The sequence below is a fragment of the Lemur catta genome, chromosome 16 (assembly GCF_020740605.2).
Source record: "Lemur catta isolate mLemCat1 chromosome 16, mLemCat1.pri, whole genome shotgun sequence".
In the NCBI taxonomy this organism is placed as follows: domain Eukaryota; kingdom Metazoa; phylum Chordata; class Mammalia; order Primates; family Lemuridae; genus Lemur; species Lemur catta.
This window is the reverse complement of record NC_059143.1, coordinates 3,701,635-3,726,856: the sequence shown is the minus strand read 5'-3', so window position 1 is coordinate 3,726,856 and position 25,222 is coordinate 3,701,635. Positions and strand designations below refer to the sequence as shown.

Below are 25,222 nucleotides of genomic sequence, written 5' to 3'. Positions count from 1 at the left end.
AGGTATGACCTTCCACCATGCTCTAAAATCCTTCTTTGGCTCCCATCAGTTACAAAAGAAAGTCCCTATCCAGTGGAGAAGTCCATGACCCAGCCCAGCTTGGTCCTGGCCTCTGCCTTCCTCTCCCTCAGGAGCAGGATTGGTTCATGCTCACAGACTTCTCTAATAGTTCATTCCTACAGGTTGAGCCTCTGCATGTGGCTCTGTCTATGTAGAATGCAAGTCTGGGCCTAGCTATTCCTGCCACTGTCTTCCTGATCCGGTATGTTCTGTCCATCTTTCAAAATGAATTGCGATCTATAAATATTTATCACCAACAGAATGTTAAAAATTGATGAACTAGGGAGTGACAGTGAGGGTACAGGTTTGACATCAGGTTAGGAGATAGGGTTAACAAACTTTATCACTCTTTAGGTATGGAGGAAATATTCACTGAAGAAGTTGAAAATGTGTTGAGTTTTATGATGGATTGGAGCTTTTTAGGGGCTATAATATAAGCAGTTAGTGAGTATAATTGCTTTAGAAATAGCCAGTATCTGTTAAGCATTTACCATGTGCGGGCATATGGCAGGTACTTTATATTCATTATTTCATTTATTCCTCACAACAGCTTTATAAGGTAAAAATTATAAATGACATTTATAGATGACAAAACTGGGACTTAGTGAAAGTCGTTTAGAACCATCTTGATACCTTCTGTATATACCTAAAGTGTGAAAATAATTGGGCCTGGGGCCATAGAGCTCTATAGATTTTATGATAATTAGAAAATTTATAATCTTATTATATATTTTTAATAATTATTAACTTGAAATTGATTGGCTTTAGATGGGGCATACCCTTAAATTGCTGTAGGCCTAATGACTCCCTATTGTCTTACACCTACTCAACTCACAGATTATCTTCCTGGCCTCCACCTATAACAAGTTTGACATCCTTATTCAGACTTTAAATGTAGAATCCTCTTTCAAAAAATGTAAATGGGATTTTGCCTTAAAAAGAACATTAAATCACTGACTGACATTTTTGTGCAGGATGTGGTACACATAATGCAAAGTTTTACAAGGAAAACTTGGCAGACATGTGTGGAACAGCTGCAGATGGGGACAGCCCTATAATTGTGGGTGCCACCCAGGTGTGCATGGGGGGCGGGGTGAAGCAGTGGGAAGGCGTGGGAGACATGGGCTGGGGATGACAGGAGAAGCAGCATGACTTGGTGACTGAGGAGAAGGAAAGGATGCTTCCACAGTTTTGAAATAAGGAGTTTGCCAAAAAGTGTAAAGTCTAAATATATAGCTTGTTTGAAATAAAGATGAGTTTTGCTTTAGCTCTCTATCCATTAGCAACCCTTTTTTCCCCTCTCTTTTTTTTCCCCAACATGAAAAAGAGGAAAAGGGGTCTAGTCATGCATATGAACAGTTCTTTACCAGAGTAGTAAACATACGGGTCTCATTCCTTTGTAATCATGAATTATGTGATTTTTTTAAAGCTATGTTCTTTGAATCTTGTTTCCGTAAGGGTAAGTTAATCAAAATTAACCTCTCAAAAGTCTTTTAGTCTGGTTCTGTAGGGAAAGGAAAAACACAGATTTTCAAAAATCTTTTAGTGGGGAAGACTATATTATACAAATAGTCATGAGTATTTCTGGGAACTGATTTCCAGTATCCCAGACAGCATGACCTGAATTTGAAAAAAAATCAAGAGACCACTAGTCTTGAGCCAAAATCATAGAAGCAAAGAAAAAGCAATCAGTCGCTCAGGATTGTGGGGTGACCACACGTTTTACATCAGGATGTGCTGCAGTAATGGAGCACACAGCACTGGGAGTTCTGAGCCACAGCCTGGCGAGCAGAGCTCACAGGCTCACATAGGAGCAGGGGCCTGGGGGTTTGGCTGGACCTGATTTAGGCTCATGAGGACTGAGTCTGACCCTGCTGATGGCCATAGCAGAGCAGTTGTCAGTGAGAAAAAAATGGGGTTGAAAACACCTACTGGAATCTTACACCCCATTAAAAGGAAAACATGACTTTGAGTTAACTAGTTCCCCGGGCTAATCAAGGACCAACCTCCATTCCTTTGTGGATATTGCCTTCTTAACTGCCCACTTACTGCTTTGTAAAAGGAAACTACAGTTTAGCCTTCTTAATTTGGAATGTTTCAAATTCCCTATTTTAATACAGTAAATATAATTCACCTTTTTTTAACTTGTAGCAAGACTGACTGTTTGTTTGTTTGTTTGTTTGTTTGTTTTGAGACAGTCTCTGTCACCTAGGCTGGAGTGCAGTGGTGTCAGCATCATAGCTCAGTGCAACCTCAAACTCCTGGGCTCAAGTGATCCTCTTGCCCCAGCCTTTCGAGTAGCTGGGACTACAGGTGTTTGCCACCACACCCCACTGATTTTTTTCTTTTTTTTCTTTTTTCTTTCTTTCTTTTTTTTTTTTATGGAGACAAGGGTCTTTCTCTTGCTCAGGCTGGTCTCAAATTCCTGACCTCAAGTGATACTCCAGCCTCAGCCTCCCAAAGCACTAGAATTACAGGTGTGAGCCACTGTGCCTGGCCCAGATTGACTCTTTATGGTGTACAGTTGTATGACTTATGACAATGCATTGAGTTGTGTGACCGTCCCCCACAATGAAAATACAGAATGATTCCATCACCCCCCAAAATTTTCTCATGCTGCCTGTTTATAGTCAGCCCTATCCTCTGCCCCCAGCAACCACCGCTCTGGTTTCTGTTTCATAATTTTGCCTTTTCCAGAATGTCTTATAAATGGAATCATATAGTATATAACCTTTAGTCTGGCTTTGTTCACTTAACATAATTAATTTAGACTCTAAAGGGAAATGTTTTGAAAATCTAGGAATCATGATCATCATTTTAATTAGTAATGGGAAAATCTTCTACTGCCTTTAGTACATTGAGAACCTGTGGATCACAATGTATTTGGAATTATTAAAGCTAGGTGTTTTTTAAAAAATGGTCCCTAAAAGTACATAAATTAAAAAAAATTTACACTATATTTTATCAGTGTTATAACTCCTGCGACTGAGTCTAGGATTAGGAATCTTAATTTCTACTGAAAAATAGGAAAATTTATTTTTAAAAATGGAAGTTCTAATTTTGAAAATTTTTATTGGGAGGAGGATGTTGTGATCATAATCTTTAGCTGTGAACCATCAAACATCAATATATTGCTTCTATGCCTCCTCCTACAAAAAAGGTCCTATGCTAAAACTAAAAAAAATTGTACAGAGACATATTAGTAGATCACTGCTTCGTTTACAGAAATGCAGAGTATAAAGCAGAGAAGTGCTCCTTGGGGCAAAAGGCAATTGGCAAAGGCTAAGGAACATTTTATAATGAGTTTGTCAGAAATAAAGATCATCAGGCATATCCAGGAAGTGGTAGTGAATGCCAGGCAGGCTTAGAAGACAGGAAACATTTAGCATGTTGGTAAACCACTTTAGCACATCAGCAAAGGCATATGAACAGTGTTCGGATTGGCAGTTATTACCATGGGGAAAGGCAATAATTAGAGGAGCAATTTTGATTAAAAACATAAAGATTGTTCCTTTAAATTAATTCTTGAGTTGCTCCTCTGTGCCTTTGTAGTAGAATCTATCAGATAAATCACATAAAGGGAAGGTTATATTTTAAAAATAAATTCTGTAATTCTTAAAAAGGAAGACATTAAAAATGTAAAATTATACTGGTAGGAACTTTTAAAAATAGAAAAAAAGAATCCACTCATCATCGTGCACAAATTAAAGAAAATATTGGTAACTTGCATGGTATGTAGTCTGATAGTTAAGAACCCAGATGCTACACTGGACTGCTTCTTCAAATCCTGGCTCTGCTAGCTATTTCTAGCTATGTGACCTTGAGCAGATTACTTAGCCTTTGCTTCAGTTTTCTCATCTGGAAAATAGGTTTTAATAGGATTCTTGTGTGCATTGGGTTAATAAGTAAAGAACTTAGAACAGACCTCTAAAATAGTAAGTGTTGTATGTGTTAGCTATTATTAATATATTTCAAATTCCTCTAAAGAAAATCTTCCCTAATTTGTATGAATGTGACTATCAAAAACCAAACGGAAAAAATCATATAAACAGTCTATAAGGATTAAAAGCGTTATGCAAAACACATGATCTTTCTGAAGTGTTTTTAATTTTAAAAGAAAAAAATTAGAACTAACTTCTTCTCCCTTGATTTTTATTTTTTAGAGTGGTGAAACCAGAACAATATCTCACTTTCATTATACTACCTGGCCAGATTTCGGAGTCCCCGAATCACCAGCTTCATTTCTCAATTTCTTGTTTAAAGTGAGAGAATCTGGCTCCTTGAACCCTGACCATGGGCCTGCGGTGATCCACTGTAGTGCAGGCATTGGGCGCTCTGGCACCTTCTCTCTGGTAGATACCTGTCTTGTTCTGGTAAGTGCTTCTCTTCTTACTACCTCATTTTAGTCTCATTGATTTTCTTATTGTTTCCACTGGCAAGGAGTAAGATCTGATGTCATATCCCAGAACTGGGTTTCTCAAACTTCTGCCTTCCTTTGGAAAAACCTAAAAATCTGATTTCTACCCTTTCAACTGCCTCCTGTTCATAACTGGTGGGGATGTGTCCGAGATGATTCTAGAGAGCCCCAAGGAGACTTTTTTCTTCCTGGTATCTTTAGATTACAGAAATAATAGATCCCTCTCTTTTTTTCCCAAATACAAAATAATATGTAATATTGAATTTGTTCTTCAGACAAGCACTTTATCTCTTTTTCTTTATTTAAAAACTAGGGATAATGATAGACTTACCTCAGTACTGCTGTGAGAATTCAATGAATTAATACATTTAGGACACTTGGAAGAGTCCTTGGTGTTTCCTAAGCATTCCATAAATGTCATTGTTATTCTCCTGAGATTCGTATCTCTGCCCACCAGGGGCTGCTTCTTTCTTCACTGATACCCCGATACCCAGCCCTGAGACAGCCTAGGCCTTCTCCTCGCTTCTTAGGGCCTTTATTTTTCCTTACTTGGAAATGGGGGCTTCTGTTTATCCTCATGCCCCTTCCAACTTCTGTCTTCTTTCTCCTTCCTTGTATTATATTATAGAATCAAACCCATAAGTAAAACCTTCTGCCTTGATTTCCATACCATGTACTCCTTCAGTATTCCCTGTAATTTAATTTCTGCTTTCCTGAACTTGTTTTAAGATTATCAGCAACCTGGGCAATTTAGCAGACTGGTGTTTTCAATCTTTACTTTAAGGCCTTGTGTAGTCCTACCTTCCTCTGTTAGTCTCTTCTCTGTCTTGTAAAACTTAGTTATACTTCATTGCACTTATCTCAGCATTCTCAAGCTTTCTAACATGACCGCTAGCACAAAGTAGATTATCAGATGAAGAAATATGTTATTCATTGCAAACACATGTACTTTAACAGGGAGCTTGATCAATTAAGTGGTTTTCTTAATTAGAAGAACATGTTCTTAAGTAGAACATTTTGGATAGTGCATGTCTAGTGAAAGCTGGGAATTAGGAAATGTTGAGTCTTAACATACTTACTGTATTACTTTGCCACTCTTCTTATATATAGTATACTTCAATCAAAAATTGGATTGTTACATTAAAGTGAACATTGTCGTGTTTAAAAACTCTGGTGTCTATTTTGTTAATGATACCTGTTCCCTACCAACCATAACTTCAACAGTTTTTTTCTTTTTTGGTTGGCGGAAGGGAGGGGTGGAGTTCTAATATCAGATCAATAGTCCAGAGCGGGTGTGGTAGCTCAGCAGTGCTATTGTGGATCTAGGCTTTTTCTGACTTTCTTTTCCACCATCTTTAGAGGGCAGACATCTAGACATCATGTCTGTAGGGCAGGCATGAAGAAGGCAGAAGGGCAATGGGCAAAAAGGTTTACTCCTACCAAGACCATTGAAAATAAAAACTAATCCCAGCAGATTTACCCTTGTATTAGCCAGAAGTGATCGTAAATCCTGCCTTTGACCAATTGCTAGCCAAAATGAATGGGATACTAGATTGGTTTAGAATCAATTGTGAATCTGCTAAAGAATCAAAAGTCCTTCATCTACTACTTGAGCAGGGGAGGATAGGTGAATTGAGATAGTTGTGTGCACAACAGTTACAGCTACAGTGTTCAATTATTCTTAAAGAGGAGCAAATGTGTAGCAAAAATCTTAGCAATGATCCTGTATTGCTTATGTTTCCTGGACTCTAAAAACAAAAGGCTTGACTTGACTGTCTTTTACCTTTCTTGCAGATGGAAAAAGGAGAAGATATTAACATTAAGCAGGTGTTATTGAGTATGAGAAAATATCGAATGGGACTTATACAGACACCAGATCAACTTAGATTCTCATATATGGCTATAATAGAAGGAGCAAAGTATATAAAGGGAGATTCTAATATACAGGTAAACTTTTCTTGGGGAGGAATAATACTGGTTTGTTAAACACAATTAGCATCAAATAACTGTACTCCACTTTAGCCCTTGTCTTCTCCCTTCCAAAAAATATATTTGAATCAATGTAGTAAATCCAGCTGGCTGTTTTAAAATTGTAAAATTTAAGTTCACTTCTTTGAATATATTCAGCCTCAGGTTAAATGCTGTGTGTTACTTAAAAGACCTAGTGGGAACAAGATTTCATTAAAGAAATTGAATTTTTCATGTAAGGGGGGTTTAAGCATTTAATTATTAAAATAAACCAGAAAATTTAGGTACTTTTGCCTCATTAAATACTTAACATGGGATTATAATATTTAGTTTATATAATATTTCCCTTTATATCAGTGAGCAACTTAAGTACTTATGGCAGATACAGTGCAATACCAGTTAAATGTTATATTTTTCTGGTTGGTGGCTTTATTCTCATGAAGATACTTTTTTTATTGGACATAAGTTGATACTATTACTTATTTTTTTAATACTATTATAGATAATATAAGTAAATAAGGTCTCTTTTCATTATGTTTCTCATATATGAACAAGTTTACCGTGGCCTCATAGAATGAGTTAGTAAGCACGCCCTCTATTTCTATCCCCTGAAAGAGATTTTAGATAATTGTCGTGTCTTCCTTAAATGTTTGGTAGAATTCACCAGTGAACTTATTTAGGCTTGGTGCTTTTTGTTTTGGAAGGTTATTAATTAGTGATTAAATCTGTAAATAGGCATAGGCCTATTCAGATTGTTTCTTCCTGTGTGAATTTTGGCAAAGTGTGTCTTTCAAGGAATTGGTCCATTTCATCTAGGTTATCAAATTTAAGGGCATAGAGTTGTTAATAATATTCCTTTATGGCCGGGCATGGTGGCTCACGCCTATAATCCTAACAACCTGGGAGGCCGAGGTGGGTGGATCGTTCGAGGTCAGGAGTTCGAGACCAGCCTGAGCAAGAGCAAGACCACGTCTCTACTAAAAAATAGAAAGAAATTATCTGGCCAACTAAAAATACATAGAAAAAATTAGCCGGGCATGGTGGCCATGCCTGTAGTCCCAGCTACTCGGGAGGCTGAGGCAGTAGGATCGCTTGAGCCCAGGAGTCTGAGGTTACTGTGAGCTAGGCTGACACCACGGCAGTCTAGCCCGGGCAACAGAGCGAGACTCTGTCTCAAAAAAAATAAAATAAAATAAAATAAAATAAAATAATAATAATAATATTCCTTTATTATTCTTTTAATGTCTATGGGATCTGTAGTGATGGTCTCCTCTTTCATTTATGATATTGGTTATTTATGTCCTCTTTTTTTCTTAGCCTGGCTACAGGTTCATTAATTGTATTGATCTTTTCAAAGAATAAGCTTTTGGTTTCCTTCATTTTCTCTATTGATTTCCTATTTTTCTTATTATTTATTTTCTTCTGCTAACTTTGGTTTTAATTGGTTATTTTTCTAGTTTCTTTAGGTGAAAACTTAGATTATTGATTTTAGATATTTGTTTTCTTTTTGGGGATTTGAGCAGGGTCTCGCTCTGTCTTCCAGGCTACAGTGCAGTGGCATCATCATAGCTCACTGCAACCTTAAGCTCCTGGGCTCAAGCAATTCTCCTGCCTCAGCCTCTCATGTAGCTGGGACCACAGGCACATACCACCACACCCTACTAATTTTTCTCTTTTCTTTTCTTTTCTTTTTTTTCTTTTGGTAGAGATGGGGTCTTGCTCTTGCTCAGGCAGGTCTCTAACTTGTGGATTCAAGCAATCCTCCCACCTCAACCTCCCAAAGTGCTAGGATTACAGGCGCGAGCTGCCATGCCCAGCCTAGATACTTCTTTTCTAGTAATGTGCATTAAAAGCTATAAATTTCCCTGCAAACCCTGTTTTTGCTGCATCCCACAACTTTTGATAAGTTGTGTTTTCATTTTGATTTGGTTTAAAATATTTTAAATTTTCTCTTGAGATTTCTTTCTTTGATCCATGTGCTGTTTAGAAGTGTGTTGTTTAATCTCAGTGTATTTTGAGATTTTTCCAGTTATCTCTCTGTTACTGATTTCTAGTTTAACTCCATTGTGGTCTGAGAACACATAGACATATACATCTACCTAGACACATCTATAGATACTATGTATACATCTACATAGATCTCAGTTACATCCATTTGATTGGTGGTGTTGTTGAGTTCAACTGTCCCTGCTGATTTTCTGCCTCCAGGATCTATCCATTTCTAATAGACGAATGTTGAAGTCCCCAGCTATAAAAGTGGATTCATCTATTTCTCCTTGCAGTTCTATCTGTTTTTGACTCATGTAGTTTGTGGCTCTGTTGTTAGGTGCATACATGTTAAGGATTTTTGTGTCTTAGAGAATCAACCTGTTTGTCATTATGTAATGCTCTTTTTCTCTAATAACTTTCCTTAAAGTCTGTGCTGTCTGTAATTAATATAGCTACTCTTGCTTTCTTTTGATTAGTGTCAGCATGGTATATTTTTTAGTCTATATGTGTTTTTAAATGGGTTTCTTGTTTTTGTTTTTTTTTTTTTTTTTTGAGACAGAGTCTCACTCTGTTGCCTGGGTTAGAGTGCCGTGGCGTCAGCCTAGCTCACAGCAACCTCAAACTGCTGGGCTCAAGCGATCCTTCTGCCTCAGCCTCTCCAATAGCTGGGACTACAGGCATGCACCACCATGCCCGGCTAATTTTTTCTATATATATATTTTTAGCTGTCCATATAGTTTCTTTCCATTTTTAGTAGAGACGGGGTCTCGCTCTTGCTCAGGGTGGTCTTGAACTTCTGAGCTCAAACAATCCACCCACCTCGGCCTCCCAAGTGCTAGGATTACAGGCTTGAGCCATCGCGCCCAGCCTAAATGGGTTTCTTATAGATGTCTTGTTTTTGATCTGCTTTGAGAATCTTTTTTTATTGTTGCATTTAGACCATTAACACTCAGAGTGATTACTGATAAAGTTGGACTAATGTTTACTATATTTGTTGTTCTCTTTGCTCTTTGTTTTTATTTTTGTATTCTGCTCTTTTATGCCTTTTGTGGTTTTAGTTGAACATTTTGTATGATTCCATTTTCTTTCCTCTCTTAGGGGAACTGTCTTCCTGCTCAGTGGTACTCAACCCATGTAATTTTTCCTCATCTCTGGTACTTTTTCATAAAACGGACATCTGTGTTCGCCCTCAGTCTTATTTTATTTTATCTATCTATTTATTTATTTATTTTTTTTATTTTATTTTTTTTGAGACAGAGTCTCGCTCTGTCACCCGGGCTAGAGTGAGTGCCGTGGCATCAGCCTAGCTCACAGCAACCTCAAACTCCTGGGCTTAAGCTGATCCTACTGCCTCAGCCTCCCGAGTAGCTGGGACTACAGGCATGTGCCACCACGCCCGGCTAATTTTTTCTATATATATTTTTAGTTGTCCAGATAATTTCTTTCTATTTTTAGTAGAGACGGGGGGGTCTCACTCTTGCTCAGGCTGGTCTCGAACTCCTGACCTCAAGCGATCCACCCACCTTGGCCTCCCAGAGTGCTAGGATTACAGGCGTGAGCCACCGCGCCCAGCCCCGAGTGGTATTTTTAACATTGGATAAAGTTATATGTTAGTTTTTCTGTGAAGAATTTTTGCACATATGGATATAAAGTGATTTAGGCCCTGTAGGGACAGAGGAGAGCTATTAATATTACACATCTACAGTGATTACATTTTAAGTCAGTAAATACATATATGTGATTATATTCATATAGTATGTATTCATTTACAGAACACTTCCAATGGCCTTGACCTTCCTAGATAAATACAGATAATTTGTAGTTGTGTCTTGGCACAAGGTCAGATATAAATACATAAAGTAATTGCTGGTATTACCATGTATTTATTAGCAAACCCCCAGTATCAATGACGACAGTAAACCTCCCAGAGTAAATACCTAGTTTGGCAGTTCAGACCTGATGTTGTAAAAATCTCTAGCTGATAATTTGATACTACTAATAAAGTATTAAATGTAAATGGTTTAACAAATTATAGAGGATTCCAAGTTTAATTGTATCACTTTACTGCTTTCTTCAGTGAACAGAAATGAGTGGGGTTGGGGTTTCAGGCAATGTGTGGAACATTGTTCCTAGTAGCATGTGCTACATCGGTTGTGATTCAGCATGAGTATAGAGTTAGAAAGAGATGAAACTGTACCGGGCCTCAAAACAAGAGCTCATGTGATGGCCAGGCGCGGTGGCTCTCGCCTGTAATCCTAGTACTCTGGGAGGCCAAGGCAGGTGGATCGCTCGAGGTCAGGAGTTCAAGACCAGCCTGAGCAAGAGCGAGACCCCGTCTCTTTTTTTTTGAGACAGAGTCTCGCTCTGTTGCCCGGGCTAGAGTGCCGTGGCATCAGCCTAGCTCACAGCAACTTCAAACTCCTGGGCTCAAGTGATCCTTCTGTCTCAGCCTCCGGAGTAGCTGGGACTATAGGCTTGTGCCACCATGCCTGGCTAATTTTTTCTGTATGTATTTTTTTTAGTTGTCCAGCTAATTTCTTTCTATTTTTAGTAGAGACGGGGTCTGGCTCTTGCTCAGGCTGGTCTCGAACTCCTGAGCTCAAATGATCCGCCCGCCTCGGCCTCCCAGAGTGCTAGGATTACAGGTGTGAGCCACTGTGCCCAGCCAAGACCCATCTCTTAAAAAAAAAAAAAAAAAAAGCTTATGTGAGGTTGTGGTTACTGAGAGGTAATCCTTGGCGTCTACCTATCAGCAGTGACAGGCTGAGGCAGGTGACTGGGGAGTGCCTGCTCACTTGTATGTTATGGGGAGGGCAAAAATGAATGAGTTTGCTGAACACAGATGTGGCAAGATGATAATCTTGTTGTTTTGTATTTTGTTTTGTTTTAATTCACTAGCATTAAATATGTCTTTTTTTCCTCTTTGCTGAGCACTTTCCTTATTGGCATATTCTGAATTTGTTGCATATTGTGGGAAGTGGTCCAGAATAGTCATCCCAGACTGTGTGGGTTAAAATTCTGATCTTAACTATTTATTAGCTACATAGCTTTGGGCACGTCATCTAAACTTTTTGCACCCATCTCCTCTGTAGTATTAGTACCTCTCTCCTAAGATTATTGTGAGGATTAAGAGCTAGTACATTTGAAGTGTCAGAACATAGCATGGAGTTTCAAAAGTGCTCCATGTTGTCTTTGCTATAAAATCTATTTGGACCAAGTAACAAAAATGTAACAAGGGAAGAAAGAAAAATTGACACAGTCATCTAAAGTGAGAACATCTTATCTTCCATTACACAGTAGTTTAACTATCGGCGCAGTATTCTTCCTGGACATGGTGTGTGCCTTGTTAGGTCTCAGGATTGTTCAGTTCCACCTCACTGCTTCTCACTAAGTCCAGAGACTCCTTTCCTTGAGGTGTGCTTCCTTTGTAGCTTCATCTCTCCTGCTCAAGCACTGCATATTTTCCATCCTCCAGTCACATTGTATCAAAATGTTCTTCTCACTATCCTTAAAATATAACAGATTATAGAATTTCTCATTATCTAATTCTTTTGTATATAAACTATTATAAAACAAAAAGAGATACATTAATTATGTGGCTAATTTAAATAGCCATATCTGGGAAAGGCTGAGTGTGGTAAAATGCCATTTTCTTTTTAATTCCTCTATTGTATAATGATAATGAGACAGATTAGAAACTAGTTTATCTAGTGTATGGATTTCCCAAGGTGTTTTAAAAAGAATCTAAATATATAAGCACTTCTTTTAAGGGTACCATTTTGCACAAAAGTAACTCCAGGGAATGATTATTCCATAAGTTCCAGAAAAGTGTAAGTTGCAGTGTTACATCTCTGTGCAAAATCATTAAACTCCTCAGGCAACAAGTAGTGTGTTCCTTATTAATGAGATCTAAGACTCCTTGCTTCCATGATAGTATCTTCAAAGGGGGCCACCCCTGTCCATGCCAAGTCATTTGGGCCAGTGTCAGAGTCACAGGTAATTAAAACCATTGGCTCCCACTGCTGCTACCTCGACCACTGCTGTTTTGGGCAGGTAGTTAGAAGGTGGCTGTGTTCTCAGCCCTTGAAGGACTTTAGAGAACATAGTCCCAAGTGTGTAGGTTATACATGTCTCTTCCTTCTCTGGCCTGTGCAGCTGTCATGCTTTCATCTCCAGGGGCCCAGATATACTTTGTACCTCTTCTTTCTCTACCCTTGTCCCTAGGAATGGTGGTAGTGAGGGCACGGGAAACTTAATATTTGCCAAACATGATGCTAGGCTCATGATGCCATCTCATTCATCACCACAACGGTCTCTCAAGGTAGGTGATAATGTCCTTTTTGATGGAACAAATTGAAATTTCTCTTCATCTTGGTCTGAATTCTGCTTTTAGTTGTCATCTACTCTGAAGTCCAGGCATGCTAGAGGACATTTCCTCAGCTCAGTGGTGGGCTAGCTACCTGGAGCTACAAGTGTACTTGGTAGGGACAACCACATTAAAGTCCTCTGGTATCATAAGTATCTGCTTGGAGTTATCACAGTTCTTTCTCCCTTAGACAGTGGCAAGGACCAGGAAGGTACCAGATGACATTCAAGTGCCATCTTGGTCACTGTTCCAATGTTACATAACCAGTGGATTAGGACTGGATTAAGAGGCAAACAATATCTAACTTTGGCTAAAATCTTCTCTTTTTTGGTTTATTTTTACTTTTTTATTGTTCAATGTGAATTTTATTTATTTTGTTTTTAATTGACACATAATAATTGTACATGGTTATGGGGCACAGTGCAATGTTTTGATACATGTATATATTATATAGTGATCAAATCTGGGCATTTAGCGTATCAGTCACCACATACGTCCATCATTTCTTTGTAGTGAGAGTATTCAAAATCATCTCTTTTAGCTATTTTGAAATATAAAATAAAATATTGTTACCCATAGTCATTCTACTGTGCAATAAAACACCAAACTTATTCCTCTACAGTTAGATAACTGTAACTTTTTGTACCTGTTGACTAGAATCCCTCAATTCCCGCTTCTCTCTACCTTCCCCAGCCTCTGGTAACCATTATTCTACTCTCTACTTCTGAGATTAACTTTCCACATATGAGTGAGATCATGCAGTATTTGTCATTCTGGATCCAGCTTATTTCACTTAACATAATGCCCTCTGGGTTCATCCATTTTGCCACAATTGACAGAATTTCATTCTTTTTTATGGTTGAATAACTATTCCATTGTGTATACGTACCATGTTTTCTTTCTCTCTTTACTCATTGGTGAATACTTAGGTTGATTTCATATCTTTGCTATAGTGGGTAGTGCTGCAATAAACGGGGGAATGCAGATACCTCTTCAACAAACTAATTTTATTTCCTTTGGATAAATACCCAGAAGTAGGATTTCTGGGTCATATGGTAGTTCTATTGTTAATTTTTTTAGTAACCTCCATATTGTTTCCGTAATGGCTATACTAACTTACATTCCCACTAAATGTATAAGAATTCGCCTTTCTCCACATCCACAGCAGCATTTGTTATTTTTTGTCTTTTTGATAGTAGCCATTCTAATTGGGGTGAGATGAATATCACATTGTGGTTTTGATTTGCATTATTCTGTTGATTGGTGATGTTGGCGCATTTTCTCATATACCTATTGGCTGTTTGTATATTGTCTTTCGAGAAACGTCTGTTGAGGACTTTTGCTCATTTTTAAATTGTATTTGGGTTTTTTGATATTGAATTATTTGCGTTCCTTATATATTCTGGATATTAACTCCTTGTCAGATGCAGATATTTTCTCCCATTCAGTAGGTTGTCTTTTCACTCTGTTGATTGTTTCTTTTGCTGGGCAGAAGCTTTTTAGTTTGATATAATCCCATTTGTCTATTTTTGTTGCCTGTGCTTTTGAGGTCTTGTCCAAAAAATCCTTGTTCAGACCAATGTCCTGAAGTGTTTCCTCTTCTTATAGTACTTTTATAGTTTCAGGTCTTAGTTTAGGTCTTTGGTTCATTTGGAGTTGATTTTTGTACAGGGTGAGAGGTGCAGGTCTAGTGCCATTCTTCTCCATACGGACATGCAGCACCATTTGTTGAAGAGACTGTCCATTCCCCAATGTACATTCTTGGTGCGTTTGTCAAAAATCAGGTGGCATTATTTCTTTTTACCCCTTATTTCTTTCTCTTGCCTAATTGCTCTGGGTGGGACTTCCTGTAAATAAAATTGGTGAAAATGGACATCTTTGTTATTCTTGTTTTTCTAATTTCTTGAGGTGCAATATTAGGTTATTTGGCATCTTTCTACTTTTTTAATGTAGGCATTTGTTGCTATAATATAAACTTCCCTCTTAGAACTGCTTTTGTTGTATCCTATTATAGGTTTTTGTAGGTTGGGTTTCCATTTTCATTTTTCTCAAGAAATTTTTAAATTTTCTTTTTAATTTCTTTATTGACCCATTGGTTGTTCAGGAGCATGTTTAATTTCCATGTATTTGTATAATTTCCAAAGTTCCTCCTATCATTGACTTCTCATTTTATTCCATTGTGGTCGGAAAAAATACTTGATATGATTTTGGTTTTTTAAAATTTATTAAGATTTGTTTTGTGGCCTAACATATGATCTATCTTGGGAAGGTTTCATGTGCTATTGAGAAGAATGTGTATTCTGTGGCTATTAGATGAAATGTTCTGTAAATGTCTGTTAGGTCCATTTGGCCTAGAGTACAATTTAAAACTGATGTTTCTTTCTTTTTTTTTAAATAATTTTTATTAATTATTTTCAAGAGAATTAAATCGTTTATTGATTACACATGATAATGGTTGATACACAAGCTTCATTCCCATCTGTAATTTTATCTGATACCATTATTCAATTTAGATATATTGCATAGGATATGCCAACAATCATCTTTATAACCAATAATTCCGTGATTTTCCTTGGATGACCCCTTTTAATGGTGAACTTTAGGTCACAACAGTAACCATCAGTTCAACTACACCAAGGTTTCTGAAGATAATGGCTTCTCCACCCAAGCAGGTTGTAAGTGAATTTCAAATAGAACCTGGCATCACCCTGAATGAATTCTATCTTCACACTTTCGGGGAAGTTTACCAAAATGGTTTCAGAGTAGACTAACTTTACACAGCACATTTTAAAAAAAAAAAAGACACATTTATTCAGCGTCATGATCAGACTATTACATTTAGCAATCAACAGCATGGGTGCAAAAAAAAAAAAATCTACATTAAAACCCTTTGTTGGAATGCTTTGCCCTTTCCACAGAACAGAAACTAAAATGACCTGTTATACAATTAGTCACAAATATAGTCCTCGAGTTTTTTGCCCAACACATGAGTATTATTGTCTAAAACACGTCTTCTTTGTAGCAGCCAGGCCCCGCCACCACTGTGCTTGGCTTGATGTTTCTTTTTGATTTTCTGTCTGGATGATCTGTCCACTGCTGAAAGTGAGTTGTTGAGGTCCCCTTCTATTATTGTATTATAGTCTGTCTCTCCCTTGAGATCTGATATTTGCTTTATATATTGGGTGCTCCGGTATTGGGTGCATATATATTTACAATCATTATATTCTCTTGCTGAACTGACCCTTTTATCATTATGTAATGACCTTTTTTTATCTCTTACTATTTTTGCCAAAAAAGTCTATTTTGTCTGATAGGAGTATAGCTACTCTTGCTCTCTTTTGGTTTCCATTTGCATGGATCGTCATTTTTCATCCCTTCACTTTTAGTCTATGTGTGTCATTACAGGTGAAGTGAATCTCTTGTTGTAGGCAGCATATAGTTGTTTTTTTTTTTAATTCTTTAGCCCCTGTACATCTTTTAATTGGGGAATTTAATCCATTCACATTAAAGGGTATTACTGATAGGTAAGGACTTACTCCTGCCATTTTGTTCATTGTATTCTGCTTGTGTGTGTGTGTGTTTTTTTTTGTGGGTTTTTTTTTTTTTTTTTTTCTAAGACAGAGTCTCACTCTGTTGCCTGGGCTAGAGTGCTGTGGCATCAGCCTAGCTCACAGCAACCTCCAACTCCTGGGTTCAAGCAATCCTGCTGCCTCAGCCTCCCAAGTAGCTGGGACTACAGGCATGCACCACCATGCCTGGCTAGTTTTTTTTTCCATATATATTTTTAGTTGTCCATATAATTTCTTTCTATTTTTAGTAGAGACGGGATCTCGCTCTTGCTCAGGCTGGTCTCGAACTCCTGAGCTCAAACCATCCACCCGCCTCAGCCTCCCAGAGTGCTGGGATTACAGGCGTGAGCCACCACGCCTGGCTTATTCTGCTTGTTTTATATATACTTTGTTCACTTTTTCATCTCCTGTTGTTTTCTTTTGTGGTTTGGTGATTTTCTGTAGTGACAAGCTTTGATTTCTTTCTCTGTCTTATTTGTGTATCTGCTATAATTTTTTTCCTTTGTGGTTACTATGTGGCTTACATAAAAAAATCTTATAGATTAATAATAGAGTATTTTAAACTGATAATAACTTAACTTTGGTCTTACACAGATATTCTAGACTTTTACCCTACCCACACAATTTATAATTTTGTTGCTTAATTTATATCTTCTTATATTGTGTGTTCCTTAACAACTTATTGTGGCTATATTTATTACTGACCATTTTGACTTTTAATCATCATACTAGAGATTTGAAAGATTATACCACCAGTACAGTAATGGAGTTTACTGAATTTGATAATGTATTTACCTCTACCAGTGAAGTGACCCTTTCATTGTTTTCATGATAGTGATCATTGTCCTTTTGGTTCCAGTTGAAGGAACTCCCTTAATTATTTCTTGTAAGGCCAGTCTAGTGGTGATAAATTCTTGCAGCTTTTGCTTGTCTGGGAAAGACTTTATTTCTTTTTCGTTTCTGAAGGAAAGCTTTCCTGGTAGGTTTTTTTTCTTTCAGCACTTTGAATATGTCATCGCATTCTCTCCTGGCCTGCAAGGTTTCTGCTAAGAAATCGTCTGATAGAAATGTGCTGGGGATTCCCGTATAGGTGACTTTTGACACTTTTCTCTTGCTGCTTTTAGAAATCTCTCTTTGTCTTTGACAGTCGGGTTATAGTGTGCCTTGGAGAGGACATCTCTGGGTTGAATCTGTTAGGGGTCGTTGAGTTCCATGGATCTGGGTGCACGTGTTAAAATCTTATTACTGTGACTAACAGTGTTTGCATTTGTCTGTCATTTCTCTTCCCTACCTAGAAACGGTGGAAAGAACTATCTAAGGAAGATTTATCTCCTGCTTTTGATCATTTACCAAACAAAATAATGACTGAAAAATACAATGGGAACAGAATAGGTATAGAAGAAGAAAAACTGACAGGTGACCGATGCACAGGACTTTCCTCTAAAATGCAAGATACTATGGAAGAGAACAGTGAGAGGTAAGCTTTCTACAATTACATGCTCAAAAAGATGAGCTTTTTTTTTTTTTTTTTTTTGAGACAAAGTCTCGCTCTGTTGCCCGGGCTAGAGTGAGTGCCGTGGCGTCAGCCTAGCTCACAGCAACCTCAAACTCCTGGGCTTAAGCAATCCTACTGCTTCAGCCTCCCAAGTAGCTGGGACTACAGCATGTGCCACCATGCCCGGCTAATTTTTTCTATATATATATTTTTAATTGGCCAGATAATTTCTTTCTATTTTTAGTAGAGACGGGGTCTCGCTCTTGCTGAGGCTGGTCTCAAACTCCTGACTTCGAGCAATCCGCCTGCCTCGGCCTCCCAGAGTGCTAGGATTACAGGCGTGAGCCACCGCGCCCGGCCAAGGCTTTTTTATTTTAATAAATTCAGTGGATGTGAAATGATATAGGCCCTTTGTTTATTGAATTAATATAACCTTTTATTTATTACCTAAGGGTTTTCAGGTAGCATCTGATGACATAATTGTTCTCAAGGAGTTTTCAGTCCTATTAAAAAGCCAATACTTAGAAATTGGTTGAAAAACTGTTTAAAATAATACTAATTGAGTGTAAAAATCAATATACTTAGGTGCTAAAATATATATTAATAGTATGGTACAGACAGTAAATGGTATGAATACCTTCCATTTGTACAATCATAGAGCGTATTATTATAATGTAATAATATGCTTTTAATGAATTTATAAAATATTTAAATATTTAAACTTAATTCCATTGTTGGAGGAATAAAAGGGTGTCTTTTCCCAAAAAATTACATAAAATACCCTTTCATATTTTTTTGATTTTTGAGCCCACATGAGTGTGTAAACTATTCAAAATTTTAAATTAAAGCTACATGACTAAGGCTCTACTTATCTCACACACATTAGGAAGCTGCTATCTGGTATAAGTCACTTAGCAAAGTGAATGAACTCATTTTATTTCTCTTGTGTCTCCAAGTGACTTTTTTTTCTTTTTGTCAAATACACTTTTTATTGTAGGGAATTTTATGTTGTCATATTTGTTAGGGTCTTAGCATGTATCCTGAAAAAAGTCAGGGTCTGCCATACATTATAGCTTTACTTCTGTACCTTCCTAATATAAAAATTACATATCTGAAATTTTGGAAACACCTATGTAATATATAGTATAGGTGTTATTATATATTATATTGGAAGAATTTATTGTGACTTAGCAATATTACTCCTAATTTATGGTGTCAGTACTTTTAGACTACAAATGAAGGCATAAAGTTGTTTATTTGTTCCTTTTTCCACCTTAAATATAATACTTTTATAAAAGGAAATAATGTTATTTTAAATTGCCTTATCTTTTTTAGTAATGGGATTTTCAGATTTCTAGTATTGGGGTTTTTTTTCCTTTTGACTAGTACTATCTGTGAAATTAAATGAAAAACAGGCTTAATGACTGCATTGATGTTCTTACTGTTTCAAAAAATGTTGAGTTTTAATTTTTAAAGACACAGTACCAGTGAGTTAAATTACTCATTGTCCAAGTTTGGCAATACAGAGTATATTAACAAAACCACTCAGGAGTTAGAGAGTGATCACAAAAGATCGTTTTATGGGTTATGTATAAGTGTACACATACCTGTACATAGATTCGCATATGTCGTTTTCTTCTTTCTCCTTTTTTCTTTCCCTGCAAGATAGAGGAGACTGTTGGAAAACAGAAGGAGGGTCCCAACAGAAAAGTCAGGATGATAAGCACAGAGCCCATGACTGGGAGAGGAAAATTATAGAAATGTAAAAGCCGGGGGGTAGGCTCAGGAACATGACTTAAGGTTGCCTTTAACAGTTGTATTGCTCAGTTCCAGTAAATTTGAATACTGATAGATAGGTTTGCATTAGAGATCCTAATAAAATAATCTTATCAAAATAATTTCAAGTTTCAAAAGAAACCTTCAAAAGAAACCTTCAAAAGAAATTTCTTCATTTTTATTATTGAATATCCTCCAAAGCAGTGTTCTTCAAATTGGAGGTCAAATCCCATAGTCATGAAATCAGTTGATTGTGTTGTAAACATTTTTTAAAGAAAGAAATAGAATAGAGTAAAATAGAAATTATCAAAGTATCATAAATAGTAACCATGAATATTTTAATCTTTTTTGGATATGTACATGTTATGTATAAATTCTATATATTTACATATACATGTATATTATATACATATGTAAATGTGTGTATATGGGTAGTTTGTTGAGGCAGTAAGATATTTCTTACTGTAGGTTGCAGTCTGTTTGAAAGTGGTATTCTCAATTATAGTGTACCCCGTAAACCCAGATCGCTGAGAGTGGAGAACAGTTTGGACATATGAAAGGTGTGATCATTCAGACCCTTCTTCTGTGTATTTACATAGTATAAAGTATGCTTGCCACGGCATGTATTGGCAGTAGCCTGCTATGTGTGCTACCATGAGTAATTCCACATGCTCTTCCATGGGCAACGTTCCACTGGAGACATTCCTTCTTGATTAGTGACTTAAATTGTACAAATATAGGAGAATACTTGACCAGGTCCCACTTGGCAGGTTATTACATGGACATAATTTCCTTAGGCCCAACACAGTAAAAAAAAAGAAAAAAGAAAAAAATTGTATTATATCACAAATTGAGAGTAGTCCATCCTTCTCTGGAATTGTATTCTTAAACTAAAATGAAGGCATGTCCTGGTATTTGTATCTAGTCCATTCCTGAATTATATAGTGCGTTTGTGGAAAGCAAGAACCTCTATTCCATCATTTTAAATGAGAAAAACTGTGTGTCCCCAGCCCAACCAAAAGCTACAACCAATTTATTCCCAAATACAATAAAAACCCTTTTAAACTCCTATATAGCATTTTAAGTACTAATTATATAATCATATAATACTTAATGAACTCATTATTGGGTTTATATGGCAAATTACAATAGTGTAAAATACAACATAGAAATTATAATTTCCTTCTGTACTGCAATGAAAATAAAAAATGATATAATATGTTAAAGATTTTATCTGAGTTGGAGCCTTGTTGCTGATGTCCCCAGACTCCTGTCCAAAGCACATACAGGGACCCATGGAAGGCTAACCCCCTCTGTACTTTTATGTATTTTACATATGTTTTCTCTGCACTTGAACACACTTGAATATTTTCACTAGCAGGTATGTGCATATTTGTCGTAGTGACTTTTCAACTCAGAGAGTAAATTCTGGGTAACAATTTTTTCAGATCATTATAGCAAATATTTAGAGTTCAGATAGCCAGGGATGTGTGTATATATGATAAGTAAAAGTGAAAAAGACGTAAGAAAGCACATAGGATGCACAAATATAAGCAAAGCATAGTCCTCAAGTTGCTAATGTATTATGAGGGTAAAAGAAGTACCCAGGTTAACAAATTATTAGTAAATTATAAATTACTTACTACAAATTAAATGCCATAAGATAAGAATGAAAGGAAGAGCTATAGGGGATGGAAGGAGGGAGAATTGAAGAGTAGAATTGAAATGAGACACCAGAGAGAAGAGAAGGTTTCTATTTTAGTGGGGAACAAATTTGGAGAACAGCAAAAGAGTGTTTGGGCAGGAACAAAGTTATGCATAGCAGGAGAATATTGGCAAGTGTTTGCGTGAACATATGTTTTCAGTTCTTTTGGGTACATGTTTAGAAGTGGAATTGCTGGGTCATATGGTAACTCTGTGTTTAACATTTTGAGGAGCTGTCAAGTAGTTTTCTACAGCAGCTGCACCATTTTACATTCCCACCAGCAATCTCTGAAGGTTACATTATACCAAAGAAATGTAACACTGATAAAATAAAATATTTTGATATGATCCATATTCACATTTCTCTAGTTGTCTAAAAAATCCGCCTTATAGCTTTTTAATAAACAGCTTTTGGGGGGATATAATTTACGTACCATAAAGTTCACTCATCAAAAGTGTATGATTCAATGAATTTTAATATATTTACAGAGTTGTGTTGCCAACACCATAATCTAACGTTAGAACATTTTCATGATCCCAGCTCTGTTTAAAAGAAATACTTCAGGATCTAATCAAGGACCATACATTGTGTTTGGTTGATGTGATTCTTTGGTCACCTTTAATCTGGAACCGTTCCCCACTTCTTCCCCCCTTGCTTGACATTTGTATTTTTGAAGCTTCTAGACCAGTTGTCTTTTGGAATACTCCACCATCTGGCTTTAATCATTGTTTCTCATAGTTAGATTCAGGTTAAACACTTCAGCCAGAAAAAATGTTGTCTCTTAATGTAGTAGGCATTGAAGAAGCATTCAAGATTTTTAATCAAGCTACAAGTTCAGAGCTACACTTTAGAAAACTTACCATGGCAATAATGTTTAATATGAGGGCAGATAAGCTGGTTAGGGTGTAATACAGACTAATGAAAAGAGGAGATGGATTTTGTGAGTTTTTTTTAATAGTAACTTGTATATTGCCATTGGCCATTATTTTTTTGTTTTAAGAGATGGGGTCTCACTATATTGCCCAAGCTGGACTTGAGCTCCTGGGCTCAAGTGATCCTCCTGCCTGCCATCCTCCTGAGTGGCCATTATTCTTTATGTAGTACTAGGACCAGGTATCTTGGGAGTCATAGAGCTTCCATTGAAAGAAACTAAAGTTCTGTACTGAATAGGAAAAGAGGAGCTAGAAATATGTGTGGGCAAACAGAAGAATAGGCACTCCCACAACGAGTGGAAATATTAAATAGATAGCTTCTATCAAGGGCCTTTGTGAAACAGCAAATGTCACCTTGAAAGGAGATCACATGGCAGCGGGACCCCTTGTCTTCCCACTCCTGCTTCTGCTGGCTGGTTAAACTAGCACAGAAGGACAGAAAACTAAGTCATCAGTTCACATTTCAAGAAAGAAGGTACTTTATTTTCAAATTTTTCTTTTCAAGTCCTACTAAAAGTATTTATTAATATAAAACTGTACCAGAAATTATTGCCAGAGTACATCTGTGAACCACTTAGAATATTGAGGCTTTCTCCTTTTTTATTCCAGTGTTTGAATGAAATAAAAAAACATGTAGATATGTGTGGTTTTATTTGCATTTTGGTCCTCTGTGTTAGAGTAATTAAATCATTTTGGGTGTACATTTCCTTGTATTTGTCTTTATTTATTCATAGTGTTCTACGGAAACGTATTCGAGAGGACAGAAAAGCTACCACGGCTCAGAAGGTGCAACAGATGAAACAGAGGCTAAATGAGACTGAACGAAAAAGAAAAAGGTGGTTATATTGGCAACCTATTCTCACTAAGATGGGGTTTATGTCAGTCATTTTGGTTGGCGCTTTTGTTGGCTGGACACTGTTTTTTCAGCAAAATGTCCTATAAATAAACAATTAATTTTGCTCAGCAAGCTTCTGCACTAGTCGCTGACAGTGCTACGTTAATCATAAGGGTTTGTCTGTTCACAGCAAATGCCTCATGTCCCATAAATGGTGCAGTAGAATAGACAACAGCCAGATAAGTGGTATTCACAGTCAGAAGCCCAACATCTCAGGACTCTTACTGCAGGTTCCTCTGAAACCCAGACTGTAAACAGCGTCTAAAATAAAGGCATTCATGTTTGTTAAAAACTGGTACATTTTGCAACTGTATTCATACATGTCAAAAGTAGTATTTCACCTGACCAACGTTGAGAAATCCTTTATCCTAGAATTTGTTTTGGGAGACTATCTGGATTTTAACCTGCACTTGATATAAGCAATAAATACTGTGGTTTTATCTACATTATTAATGGAGAGAAAATGACAAATAATGTGTGTAATGTATAATGTACTGTTGACATGGGCAGCAACACTTTATATTCTTAACCGTTTCAGGGTAGATATATTTTATAAGTATTTAATCTTAATTTTGTAGTTAACTGTACTTTTTGAAAGCTCAATTTGAAAAATCTGTTACCATAAAAAAATAAATTGTATGTTGATTCAATTGTACTGGACACATTTTCCATTTTTCTGAAGAGAAGTTTGATATGAGCAGTTAAAACTATGAATAAGCAATTTCTACTATATATTTACATTTCTTTTGTTTTGCAGTTTTTCCCATTTCAAAAAGAAAAATAAAGAAACAAAAATTTTTTCCTAAAAATATCTTTGAAGGAAAGTTCTCCTTATTGGGATAGTCAAGTAGCAGTTGGTCAAGACTTTGTAAAGAAATTGGTTTTTGTAAAGCCCTTTACTAATATTGTTCACTTTTCATGAAAATTTCAATGTCATTACCCTAATTTATAATTGGGATAGGTCATGATTTAGGGAGCAAAAGTAAGAAAGAGCATTTTAGGATCCACAATTTCAGTTTACTAGACTGAAGCTTTGAAGTAAAATTTTTTTCAAAGTTCTTTCTACTTCAATAAATAGTATGATAATGTGCAAACCTTACATTGTCATTTTAACTTTTTAATGAGTATTTTCAAACCATAATGTTTAATGAATTTAACTGCTCATTTGAGTACTTTCTCCAGATCCCAACTTTCCATTCAATGTTTAACTTGTTTTATTTGAAATAGTTGTTATAAATTTAATTGCTAGGAGGCATAGATAGTAAGCATTATTTCAGTGGTTTTCAAACTATGCTCATTGGATTTCCAGGAGAGTCACCAAGAGGTTACTTCCAACTATAGCATCTCGGCTCTGTCTCTTTTTATATATCACATAAGATTTCTGCAAGGGTTTAATTATTTTAAAGGGGGCAATTATAATTTAAAAACGGTTTGAAAACCACTGGTATAGATATGTACTTCTAATTGATTTGAGTAGCCTTCTTGAATGTGTTAAATTATGCTGCAAGTCTGAAAGCAGGATATAGGTGGTACAACATATTAAATAAGATTTATATAACGTGTGCCTGTGTCCCAGTTCAGTATCACTGTGTCCTGTAACCTTGAAATGGAGAGGAGGTAAGAGGGGCATTTCCTATATCTGTCTGCATTAAACCTGTGTTGAGGCATCAAGACCCTTACATTTTAGGCCATCATTGGCTTAAAATCTTTCTTCCCAGTTTGCACTGGTTTATCTTTGCTAAAAGACAACATGTTCCTCTGTAAGTCAAATATGGGTAGGACCTATTAAACTTCCAACTGAAGATAGCCTTGCTTTAAACAAAAAGTAAAAACTTAAGGAAACATGCTGATAAGAACGTACCTCACTCCTTTGCTAAGTGAATGTGCTTCATTGGATTTGGCATTTGAGCTTTGCTTTTTGTCTGTTTTTTGTGCTTCTGGGTGGTGTTTGGTGTGATACATTTTTAAAATCACAGTCAGTGTAGTGAACATGTCGACATACTTCTGCCAAGGTTAGTCATCTTTCCTTCTCCAAGCAGATCCTTGAGAA

At 36.6% G+C, this 25,222-nt stretch overlaps 1 protein-coding gene across 3 annotated transcripts in view; it reads left to right on the top strand.

Moving 5' to 3' along the window:
- PTPN2 (protein tyrosine phosphatase non-receptor type 2) overlaps nt 1-25,222 on the top strand; it is an 82,969-nt gene that overhangs the window by 51,934 nt on the left and 5,813 nt on the right. For 2 of the 3 annotated variants that reach the window (XM_045527809.1, XM_045527811.1), the window contains 4 exons: nt 4,224-4,433; nt 6,272-6,424; nt 17,665-17,846; nt 23,012-23,827. In XM_045527809.1, the coding sequence (XP_045383765.1) occupies nt 4,224-4,433; nt 6,272-6,424; nt 17,665-17,846; nt 23,012-23,219 (753 nt within the window). In that variant the 3' untranslated portion in view covers nt 23,220-23,827. Of the gene's footprint in view, nt 1-4,223; nt 4,434-6,271; nt 6,425-17,664; nt 17,847-23,011; nt 23,828-25,222 lie in introns of those variants that run through there. The other variant, XM_045527810.1, reaches the window with a different exon arrangement.